The following is a 13207-nucleotide window of genomic DNA, read 5'->3' as shown; positions in this document are numbered from 1 at the left end:
GTGCGTGCGTGCTCGCCAACACGTAGTAACGCTCAATGCAAAATTTGTCAAAAGAGGAAAATCACGGGAGTTGAATACTCTTTACTACTAAATTCATTTTTTTTTTGGGAGTATGAACTCAAACATATCATTGAAATTCATACTTTTAAGAGCCTTATTGGGCTGGAACTGTGTTGTCTTTGGTACTTCGATTCAAAGTCTCGTTTGGCAATTTTCCGAAAAGAAAAAAGAAGTGAGCAAAAATATTATGAAAAAATTACCTAAATAAACAACATAAGTTTCTAAACTTCTAAAAATTCCCTCACTTCTAAAAAATTACTTAAATCCCAACATTTCATACTTTTTGATAAAGTTGAGATACAAGTTAAAATCTACAACTAAGAAATTGATTCTTTACCAAAAAAAACTTATTTTCTCCTTTTTGTATGCCTCCAGGATTCGAACTCACCGGGTGCCAAGTAATTCAATCGGATTATTCATCTTTTTGATCTATAGGATAATTAACGAATCAATCAATAATAAAATGAACAAACTTAAACTTTTAATAATATTACTAATATCATAATATCCATAATTCATTACAATTGCCCACAACATTTCATATTTTGAAAACGATCAACGATGACATCATTACTTACATTTTAAATATATAACGTTCTATGTAACATATTAAACAATATTTAAATATTGATCACCAATACTATTTCGCACTTCATTTTTTATGTGCTTCATGAAAAAGAATGTTCTCTCAACAGTTGTCGTAGCGACGGGTAAAACCAAAGTCAACTTCACAAGTAAATAAACAAGTGAATAAGTCTCTACAAGATTTGCCTCAACTAATACGTTTGCCAAATCATATTTACCTCAACTAATGTTTCAAGATAGGTTGACAAGACCTTTTTTCAATATAATATTTCCTCACTTCATCTGTATTTGAGGATCATAATCAGAAATAGGTCTTCTTTCTCCCGGATCGGCTTTAAGTGAACCCAAATCGAGGTCAGTTATAAGACAAGAACGATTGACATTGACATTACTAGAACTTGATTGTGAATAATTAACCTTCTTGAAAAAATTCTCCATCTCAAATTCTCAATCACAAAATTAGAACACTTTCTCCTAAATCAAGTTATCAAGATACATAGATAATTTTAAATTTGAGTTTCTAGGCTCCAGACAGAGAAACAAAATAATTTTTCAATATAACTTACGGAGAGCAAACAAAGAGTGAGAGCAAGAAGCAGCAGCACCTTAGCAGCAACAGGAAACCTCAAGAACAAGAGCCTCAGTCGATGTTTTGATTTGGAATTTGAAAATGGTTTTTTTTTTATTGCCGGTGCCTTACTTTTTTAATGAAAAATTATTAACAAAAATGGTTTTAAAAAACAAATGCTACCAGCAGGTTTCGAACAAAAGACCTTGGAGCTACAAAATCAGCTCTTTGCCACCCGCACTAGACAATGTCTTGTTATTGTAGGCGGCAGACTTAATTTTTAACTATATCTGTATATATATACAACTATATATATAGAATTTCCTACGAAGTTTGCGGGTGGCGTGCCACCCCCATGGGCCTTTATAGATCCTCCCCTGACCTTAATTCAAGCAACAATTTTTATCCAACTCTTTAAACATTAATGGCTACATTAACGCCAAAATTTTGGTCACAATTTTATCCCACAATTTTTTTCTCTTCTTCTTCTTCATATTTTTTAATTAAGGTATTTTTTTCTCCTAAATTTATCTTCACTTTCCTCTTATTATGTTCAATGGTTTTTCTCAAAAATCAAATTAAACAACATCATATCCCTTTAGCTCACCCAATCGATCGTTTGGAGTTTCGCGTTAAAGATGATGATGTTTTTGGTGCTCGAGTTATGGGTAAAGCTACTATTTCGGTAAAGAAAATTATCCATGGTGAGGTTATTTCCGACTGATTTTTCGTTATTGATACTTCAAGTAAACCTTCTAATTCAATAATATTTTACTGCGCGAAGCAAAAAATAAATTAAAACCTCCGACAAAGTCATATCTGAAAAATATCTGGAACCTCCGACATGTTCAGATCTAAAAAATAATTGACCGTGATACATATTTATATATGCGTGATACATTTTTTCAATTTCTTGTATATTTGATTTTTTATATGTATCTAATGTTTTGTAAGTATTATTTAAATTAACTCAACAATAGATACATGTTTACAACCTTATAGATATATTTTCTCTTATATTGTATCACTGTTTTACTATTTATGAATAGTATGTATCTCGTACTATTTCACATTAATTGATTTGAGCATATCAATAGATACATACATTTCAACCAAGATACATATTTGTATTATCTTGTATCTATAGTATTATGCTCATACAATTTTTCTATATATTGTTCTGTGTTATTGTAGCGTTATTGCATCTAATGATATTTTTTTAATTTGATGTTTTTTTTAGGATCCATTCCGAGTGGAATATATTATCAGGATATCACAACGAGATAGTGGAAGTTTGTAAGTATTACATTACCTTTCCATTATTTTCATTATCTTACACAAATATATATATGTATTTTTAATTCAATTAGAAATCGCTATGTAGGAATTGTGGTGTATTTGTAACTATTTATGCTGAGTACTTGAGCGACGGATTAGGCATTCCCTCATCTGGTATTGATGCTCAATACCATCGCATGAGATATGCCATTTTTTTGTGCAAGTATGACTCTGTGAAGGCGGAGAAAGGATACTTCAGTGAGAATGATGATCAACCAAGGTCAATGAGCAGCTTCACACAAAAAGAAAAAATCTGTGTTTTGCATATTGAATAGTTGTTTACTTGTTGGCTAGTTGATTGTTATATAGTTTGATGATGTTAGTACATGTTGTTATTGTGTTTTTTAGATTTTTTCAACATCATGGATTCTACCTTATCACCAATGATTGCCATATGGCTATTCCAGATTATGATAATTTTGTTGTACGTTTTTGTTACACGTTACAAAATCATCATATTTAACATTTTTTGTTACATTGTATTAGATGCATATTTATAATTATACGTATCAACTTTATTGAAACATATATAACTAAGTCCAGTAATGAAAGTAACTAACACAACATTACATTATGCAACATAACGATACATCGTACAATTAAATCTCATATTCAATCATAACATAATTTTCTTTTTCTTAATTTTTTTTCTCTATAAGACATTTTGTCTCTAAATTGAATAACAACTTCGAGCTGAACGTAATTATTCATACGCTTTCATACTGTTCACAAAATATATTTTTCAATAGATACAAATTTTTAACGATTGTATCAATTGTTAATTACGTAACGATAGTCTTGTGCAATATGTAAGCAATTTATCAATGAACGTTCAGATAAATCTTTTTATATCATTTAGTTACTTTGAATTAAATATTGAATTCACAAATACATAAGAAATTCATTAAGCTTCTTAATGTGAATATTTTTTTATTTTTCATTTGATACATTTTTTTATTTTTATATGTATCTAATGTTTTGTAACAATTATTCAAATTAACACAACAATAGATACATGTTACAAGCTTATAGATACATTTTTCTTATTTTGGATTATTGCTTCACCGTTTATAAATTATATGTATCTCGTATTGTTTAACATTTATTGATTTAAGCATATCAATAGATACATGTATTTCAACCAAGATACATATTTGTATCATATTTTATCTATAATAATATTATGTTCACACAGTTTTTCTATATATTGTTTTGTGTTATATTTTTGGCTTAAACATAAAAATAACTTTGTATTTTTGGCTAAATTCAATCAACAAGAGATACATGTTTTTGTTTATCAAAACGTTTGGCTTTAAAATTGAAACAATGATGAATTATACAATTTGACAGACTATAATCCAATAAACTAAAAATGAGTAATTTGACAACTTAAAACTAGTAATTTGACCCACAAACTTAAAACTTAAAATTCTAAGAAAAGGACCTTAAAATTCAGATTATAAACGGGTTGACAAACAAATCATGAGTACATCTCTTGATGATAATCTGACTTTTTAATCTGTATTCATTGTGACATCCGACAGTGAAACAACTAGTGAGGAAAAATCTTCATTGACTTTTCTTGAGATAGCGATTGAGATCAACATTGGTACATCTCCGACTACAACCATCAATCTTGTATTCTTCGTGCTTGATATCAGACAATCAAACACCGAAATGTACTAATAAGAGACGATATTCATTATTACTAATCGTCGAAAAAAAAATAAGAAGAACAACAAATAACAAAAAAGAAGGGATAACGAATTGAGATCGACACTGGTACATCTCCAACTACAACCATCAATCTTGTATTCTTTGTGCTTGATATCAGACAGCCAAACATCAGAATGTACTAATAAGAATCGATATTCATTATTACGAATCGTCGAAAAAAAGAAGAACAACAACAAATAACAGAGAAGAAGGGATAGCGAATTGAGATCAACACTGGTACATCTCCGACTACAACCATCAATCTTGTATTCTTCGTGCTTGACATCAGACAGCCAAACATCAGAATGTACTAATAAGAATCGATATTCATTATTACGAATCGGCGAAAAAAAGAAGAAGAACAACAAATAACAGAGAAGAAGGAATAACGAATTCTTTTTCAAAAATAATGAATTTCCTTTCTTTTGAATGAACCCATTAAAACTATTTATTCATTTCAAATAACTAAACAAAATTAACAAATCAGGAAAAAAAAAGGACGTCTAAAAGACTGAAACTTTTGAAGAAGTCGTGAAATTTTTTGGATATTTCCAAACAGATTATGAATGTTGTTTTGGATTAGAATGGTGGAATAACAAGATAATTGTCATAAATCGTGGGATTTAATTTTGTTTTCACCATAATTAGTTAGATTAATTGCACTTTTAATGCTAATTTATTTGTTACATCCCTTAAAAAGTGTAAGTTAGTTAACTTCAAACATGTATCCCTTATATGTATCTAAGTTAATTAACATGTATCATCAATGGCCAAATATTAGGATTTTATGAGATTTTTAAAAAAGTTGGGACTTGTAGTAATTCCTAATAAACATGTCGTTATATATATAATTTTTAATAATATGATTTGTTCATGATATTTGGTCAGTTTCTTAAAGTTTCAAAAAAACGACCCAAATTAGTTTTTTTTGGTGAAATTTCACTTTCACTCACAAAAATTCAAATTCTTTCCAAGTAGAATATATAGCCAAACACAAACTTCAAAAACTCTTTTTTTTCCTTTTTCCAAGTTTCAATGAAATGTCTAGTTAAATCGTTTTGTTCCATAGAATAGCAGAAGGTAGAGAGGGGAAAGATTTAGTAATATTATTGTTAATCGATTCAGATACAACGACGGGGTGGTGGCGCAGTTGGCTAGCGCGTAGGTCTCATAGCTTCTGAGTTATCCTGAGGTCGAGAGTTCGAGCCTCTCTCACCCCACAGTTTTTTCTTCTATTTTTCCCTTACCGTTTTTTCATTGACAAACAACATTTTTCTTTCCAAAGTTAATTTACGTTAGGCCATGATGAAGCTTCTCTTTTCTCAACAGTTACATCGTGAGATTTTAAAAGGCTTCTCCAAAAGTGATTATAATAAAGTCTTCATAGAGGCTTGTCATTCACCAATCGGGTGGATTGTTCAATGAGAAGACAGCTAGCTTGTGTACACATAAACATTCAATGCCACTGGAGGTTAATAATTTCCACCCAAGCGTGGACAGTGAACAATGCTGATGTTACAGCTGGTAGTCTCAGAGATGGTTATGCACAGCGACTTCAAGAATTCTCAATCTGAGTTTGTCGGTTGATCTAGCCATGAACAGATAAATCAGAGGTATCAATTATCTACATCTTCATTTTTAGTCACCAGTAGTCTCTGCAGGAACAGGTACCATCTTTGAAATGATGATACCGATTCACATCCCTTACAATGATCTCTCTTTCATATATTTTTGAGATAAACTTTATAGCAGTATGACAGTCTCCACAAATTCTAAGATTCTTTGTCACTCGGAGAACTGTACCTGGGCTTGTATTAAGAATGCCAAATGCAATTGCCAGCCTCTCACTATGACTACTTAGGTTTTGCTCTTTCTCCTCTTCACTCACATCATGCAAAGCAAAAGTAGTATCCGGCACGTAACCAGCTGCTTTTATTTTGGCGGGCAGTGCCTCCAGAAACATGTATATTCGCTCTGCCTGTGGATGAGATGTATCTCCTCCAAGGAACAAATGAGCCTTCCCGTCAAATTCAATCCAACTACATCCAGGACTCTTCATAATACGTTGTGATTTCAGTTGGATCCTTAACTCATTCACCTCCTCCCACATTCCAGCTTCTGCATACATATTTGAGAGCACAATGTAATTTCCGCTGTTGTCTGGTTCCAAGATAAATAACTTTTTAGCTGCTAATTCTGCAATTTCTAAGTTGCGGTGGCTTCTACCAGCAGCTAATAAGGAACCCCAAATGCTTGGTCCTGCTGCCATTGGCATTTGAGAAATGAGGTTATATGCTTCCACCAATCGTCCAGCACGACCAAGAAGATCAACCACGCAAGCATAATGGTCATGTCTCCTCTCAACAAAGTAAATTGAACTCATACAATCGAAATATCTCAGTCCAACATCCACAAGACCTGAGTGGCTGCAGCCTGATAACAAGCCTGTAAATGTGATTCCATCAGGCTGTACACCAGCTCGCATCATATCCTCAAACTTTGAAACAGCTTCCTGCCCACAGCCATGAGATGCATAAGCGGTAATCATCGTATTCCAAGCAACCAGCTTCTTCTCCTTCGGATTCATCTGATCGAAACACAAACGAGCATCAACCAAGCTTCCACATTTAGCATACATGGCTATAAGAGCGGTCTGCACCGAAGGATTCTTCTCCAATCCCGTCTCTCTAGCAAAACTATGTATCTTCCTCCCACGATCCAGTTCAGCAGAGTGCGCACAAGCAGGCAGCACACTCATAATCGTCACCCAATTAGGCATCACTTCCGAATCACAATCCGACATCTTATCAAACAATCGCAACGCCTTATCAGCTAAACCATTCTGAGCATATCCAGAAATCATAGCCGTCCACGACACTATATTCCTAATCGGCATTTCCTCAAACAACTCCTCAGCATACTTGAACAACCCATCCTTCATATACCCAGCAATCAATACATTCCACGCCGATACATCTCTCACAGACATTTCATCAAACAGCTTACGTCCCTCAATCAACTCACCACACTTAACATACATATCAATCGAAGAAGTACCTACATAGATATCAAACACCAACCCACACCTCAAAATCAATCCATGAACAGACTTCCCAAACCAAACATCACACAAATCACCACACGACTTGAAAACAAACGGATACGTAAAATTGTCGCCACGCAAACCTAACGAACGCATTTGCAAGAAAAGCTGTATAGTTCTTTCAGTAACTCCATGTAGCGTCAGTGCTCGAATCATTGCATTGTAAAGAAGCGCAGAGGGTACAGTGGCATTATCGAAAATACGTGAAGCGGAGTCGAGTTCACCGGAGCTGGCATACATGGCGACCATTTTAGCTGCGATTATTCCATTAGGAGAAATCCCACGAACCGCCATGTGAGCGTGAAGTTGTTGGCCGAGTTTGAGTAGATTCTTGCCAATCAAGAACTGGAAAATGGGTGCGTAAGTAGACGGTGAAAATGAGGTTTGGTAGAATGGTTGTAAGAGGATTTTCAACATTGTTTTTCTGGAAACTGTTCTCTGTCATGGGACAGAAAACAGAGGGACTTATGATGTTTAAACTTGGCAAAAATAGTTCAATCATCCTCCTGCTATGTAATGTGTATACTTTATATGTTTATTATCTAAACTCTTGAATCACTAAAAATTAATATTTTAAATATTTTTTTTTTGACTCATTTAAAATACTATATTAAATTTTACGTCATTTTAAAAATATCACATAAAAAATCAAATATTAAAAAAATATAAAAAATTGAAATTGAGAATTAAAAAAAAAACGAGGTGAAAACCATCTAGTCTCTCTTATCCATCTCTCTAACTCTCTTCACCATCTTTTCTTCGGTCAAGGCACATATCAAGTTCTGATACCAAGAACATCTTTCAAGAGACATTTCTAGAAATGTCTTTTCATTCATTGTCAAAATTCAAAAAAGAAATATCTTTTCATAATTGAATGAGCCTGGCATGAGCATGAACATCTCAACGATCAGTGCTTTGCAGATGAACAACTTTAAGAGTTCATCTAAAGCAAGTTGACTCATTTTTTCGATTGCCAGAGTTTGGAATATCGGAGAAATACTACGTTGAGTTTGATTTTGACGATTTTGCCCTTAAAGCTCGGTAGTAGACGTAGGGTAAATGGTGGGGGGTGGGGGAATTAATGGTGGTTCTGCGGCTCTAATGCCATGGCAACCTTGGATTGTGAAAAAAATGGAATTTTGGTGTTTTTCTACACTTTGTTTAAGGTTGTTTTTTGATACTCATATCTTCTTGTTGACAGTTTTGAAGTTGGATTGTGAAAAAGATTGAAATTTTGATGTTTTTATGTACTTTGTTTAAGGTTGTTTGGCGGTGATAGATAAAAAAAATATGAATTTGGACTGAAGTTGAGGTTGAGGAGAAGATAGGGGTGGGTGAGTTATGGACGGCGGTAGGGGTGGGGGACTGGTGGATGGCAATAGGCGTGGGCTGGGGGTGCTGAACTGGCGGATGGGTTGGGGAAGGGCCTTTTTTTAATTTCTTTTAAAATAATTATTATTTTTAATTTTTTTAAAATATTTTTAAATTTTAAAAAATTGAAAAAAGTTGAATGCCTTTTTTAATTTAATATTATTTTAATATAAATATATTACTTCACTCGTTCATACGCACATGACTGCACGCATTTTGTCCTAGTCAGCAATTTTAATGCCACATAGATCAGGTCAACGGTAAAAGGTTTAAAATGTTGAGTTTTATTGAGTTGAAGTATCCACATGACAAACATATAAGTAGGAGTATTCACATTATAAAACGGACATAATATAAGGGTCCACCGAGTCATTTTGCCTGTTTGATCTAATGAACTAATGTACTTGGAAGGTGTTTGAATTTGGCTTATTTTTGTTGGGTTCAAAATTAAGAGGACGTTTTATTAGTTGCAAACCATCGTGGTAATAATTCAAACGATAAAGAAAAACATATTGAAAAACATATATTATTTTATAGGATTTGATGAAGCGACGTATATATTGAAAACTAATATAGAAAATATTAGAAAAAAACTATTTGGAGAAAATTCCCTTCTAAACAAGACTCATACGACTCATGACGAATACATTGTGGGATACTATTGTATTATGATTTGAGAAGGGAGATATTCTATTTATAGAGAGAAAACACATAAAGTCCCCCTGATGTTGGTCGACTTTTTCAAAAAGATACCTAAACTATACTTTCGATCTATTACCCCACAAATCTTACTTAAATGATAAATCGTTGCAAATACACAATTTTGACCCTCTATGTGTATACACGCACAACATGCTCGTAAAAGACTCAAAATTGAATTTATTTACCAATTAAAAACTGTCACATGTAAATAATTTGATATATAATTTATCTTTTTTTAAAAAAATTAATATTTGCTTACTTTTAAAAATTATTCCATACCCCCCTCCCCCGCAACACCCCCCACCCACCATTGTTTTCTTCCCTATTGACAGTTTCTTCTCTATCATCATAACTCAACAACAATATCAATTACAGTGACAACAACATCATCATTACCATAACTCTCTTTCTCCTCAATCCTCTCAATCATCACCATAACTCTACTCACCTTTTACCATTACCATATTTACTTTCTTCAATTTCAAATTCTTATTTCAATTTTTTTTTTAACATTTTGAACAATTTGATAAAACCCAATATATATCCTCGTAGAGGAACTATAAAGCTCCATTTTAAAGAAGTTTTGATCTCATCATTAGACAATCAACAAACACATAAATCAATACAAAATTAGGAAGCAAGACAAAATTAATATAAACACGAAATTTGAACCATTGAATCACAAAATTAACACTGAAATCCAAAGAGAAAGAAGAATGGAGAAATCACCAACTAGATAGGAGTGGGGGTGGAAGGAAGTGCTGGACGGGGATGGGGAAGGAGATGTTGGACGGGGTGGGGTGATAAATAAAATAAAAAAGAAAATTTTATTCAAAAATATAAATAAAATCTGAAATTAAATTATTTAACACGTGACAGCATCTGATTGGTGCGTGCATTCACTTTTTTTTTTGTGACTGAAATTCAGTGATAAATGGTGTATTTACAACACATTAAAGAAGAATAGTGGGATAATAGCTCGAAAGTAAAGTTTAAGTGTTTTTTTGAAAAACTTGAACAAGATCAGAGTTTTTTTTTTTTTTTTATGTATTTTCTCATTTATAGAACCACAAACCCGAAAGAATAAACCTAATAGAAATCTAATTGGAAAGATTTTTTTCTAACTAGTAAACCTTTTTTCTATCAAGAAAGTAATTCAGAAAATCAGGTAAAGTAGGAAATTCGGATAAATCCTAACAAATCTCCCATTGGCCTGAATTTTCTGACAAATCAATCTTAATGTTCTTCTCTTCACATGCATGATCTTCGTTCTTCACATAATCTGCATCACTACTGTTTGTCATGATTGAAAATAAAATTTAAAATATTATGATTAAAAATAGGTTAAAAATTAATATTTTATTTTTATTTTTAAAGATGCAACAACAACAATATTGAAATATGTTTAAACTTCATCTCCACATATAACTAGACAAAATCATCATTATTGTCAAACTGGTTGCAACTTGATTTGAAACCGCTTTCGAATCTATTTAATCTCGTTTCATCACACCATTGGACCATTGAACCATAAACTCTGATACCACTTGTTGGGTTCGAAATCGAGAGAGAGTCATGCGGAAGCTAATAATTAAGACGACAAAGAAAAACATACTAGAAAAACATATTATTATTAAGATTTGGTCAAGCGACCTACATAGTGTAAATTAATATAAAAAATCATATAAAAACTATTTGAGAAAATTTCCTCCTAAACAAGACTCATGATAACTAAATTGTGGATGTTATTTTGTTATGACTTGAGAAGAGAGATATTTTATTTGTAGAACCACAAAACCCGAAAGAATAAACCTAATAAAAATCTAATAGGAAAGAAATCTTTTCCTACTAGGAAACCTTTTTTCTATCAAGAAAGTAATTCTAATTATGATAGAAAATCAGGTAAAGTAAAATTCAGGGCAAATTCTAACAAATTTTAGGTGGTTTTAATCTTTAATTTTAGGCACTTATTTTATCTATCATTTTGACTTTAAAATCAGAGGCTTATGATTACAACAATAACAACATAGCACCAGTGTATTTTCACAAAGTGTGTTTGAAAAGCATAAAGTGTATACAACTTATACCACTAACTTAGATAAAGTAGAGAGGTTTTTTCCGATAAACCCCTGTTTAGAACATATAACAATATAACCACAAAAAATATAAAAAATAAATAACAAAATGGGATGACACACTGATAGACAATAAAAAAGATAAGACACCGACTAAGTAATAGTATATATAAACTATCTATTCGAGATCACAAATATCCTCATCAGAACACTACGAACAAGAAACTTAAGCGCAAATACAAACAACGCACTCCTCCCTATTATAACAAGCGCACTCCTATCCACTAACCCTCTACCCTACTTCGCGTCCTCCACACCTTCTTATCAAGAGACATGTCATTGGAAACTTATGAGTAGTTTTTCGTTTGATCTACACAGTACAAAAGTATTTAATTAAAATTTGTTTAAACTAAAAAATACTTTAAACAAGTCAATTTAAACTGATCTATTATCAACAAAAACGTACAAATTGGAGTACTTATTAAAAACCCCCAACAAAATCTCAAATATGATGGTATGTACTAGCTTTTGTTAATCATTCATACAGGCTTTCGTGTTCTAGTGACTGAGTTTAGCAGGACCCCTACCATAATAATTATTGTAGTATATTCTTGAATACCTTTAATTGTAGCTCTAAAAGGACTTATCTGATTGTAGTTAACTATTCTAAGCTGCACATGAACAATAATTCTAGAAGCTCTTAAGTTTGTCATCAATGCGTAATGTGAAGGCTAATTAAATTTATTTAATCCGTAAATCTTCCCTTTCCTTCACAAGAATTGTAGAGATTTGTTTATATTATTAGTATATTCTAATATATTATAGTTATCCTTTTTATCAGGTTAATTACAATTAATGACTTTCATAAAACTATAGAATCACTACTAAAAAACCTGTAAAAAGAGACTTAAAAAAGATACTGAGGTCTCTTTTTCTGAAAAAGAGACTTCAAAAGCGACCTCAGTGGATGGTATCTAAAATATAGGATGATTTTTGTAATAGACCTCATGAGGTCACTTAAAAGTAACCTCACGAGGTCACTAAGTTATTTTTTGAATTTTTCAAAAAGAGACCTCAAGAGGTCTCTAAATTATTTTTTATAATTATTATTATTATTTTATTAAGAGAGACCTCGTGAGGTCTCTAAATTATTTTTTATAATTATTATTATTCTATTAAAAGAGACCTCGTAAGGTCTCTAATTGATTTGATTTATTTATATTTTAATTAAAAGACACCTCATTGGGTGACTATTATTTCCCTATTTTTATCATAAACAATCTATTTAAAACATATGTGACCTCTTGCAGTCTCTTATTTAAGTGCCTAAAAAATGAAATTGCAAAAAAGAGACCTCCTGTGGTGGCTTTTGTTCATCTGCTGGAAAATAAAAATGCAAAATATCAACCTCATGAAGTCTCTTTTTTGTAAAAAACAAATTGTCAGATACATGTCATTTTAATTCAATTCAACATAATATATATATATATATATATATATATATATATATACATACATATACAATCTAATCAACTAAATCGAGATCCAAGAGCTCATAATAATCAATCAAACAACAAATATAATACTAAATATCTCATCCAATGAACACTAAATGAAAATCAACTTAAAGTATCTTGAAATTGAACCAAAAAACATAGTAGTTAAGTTATTTATATAATAGTAATATTG

The 13207-nt window shown here is 31.8% G+C and overlaps 1 protein-coding gene and 1 non-coding gene across 2 annotated transcripts; one reads left to right on the top strand and one right to left on the bottom strand.

Annotated features, from left to right (window-relative positions):
* The first annotated feature begins 5402 nt into the window (after window positions 1–5402).
* Window positions 5403–5487, top strand: TRNAM-CAU. Its single transcript is given in 2 exon segments — window positions 5403–5440; window positions 5452–5487. It is a non-coding gene; the product is annotated as a tRNA-Met (tRNA).
* Window positions 5488–5510: 23 nt separating this feature from the next.
* Window positions 5511–8769, bottom strand: LOC107839930 (pentatricopeptide repeat-containing protein At1g20230). Its single transcript, XM_016683600.2, has one exon. The coding sequence runs from the start codon at window positions 7785–7787 to the stop codon at window positions 5910–5912; it is 1878 nt and encodes a 625-aa protein (XP_016539086.1). The 5' UTR covers window positions 7788–8769; the 3' UTR covers window positions 5511–5909.
* Window positions 8770–13207: the final 4438 nt, after the last annotated feature.

The sequence above is a fragment of the Capsicum annuum genome, chromosome 8 (genome assembly GCF_002878395.1).
Source record: "Capsicum annuum cultivar UCD-10X-F1 chromosome 8, UCD10Xv1.1, whole genome shotgun sequence".
In the NCBI taxonomy this organism is placed as follows: Eukaryota; Viridiplantae; Streptophyta; class Magnoliopsida; order Solanales; family Solanaceae; genus Capsicum; species Capsicum annuum.
The sequence above is the reverse complement of the archived record's forward strand: the minus strand, read 5'-3'. Positions and strand labels throughout refer to the sequence as shown.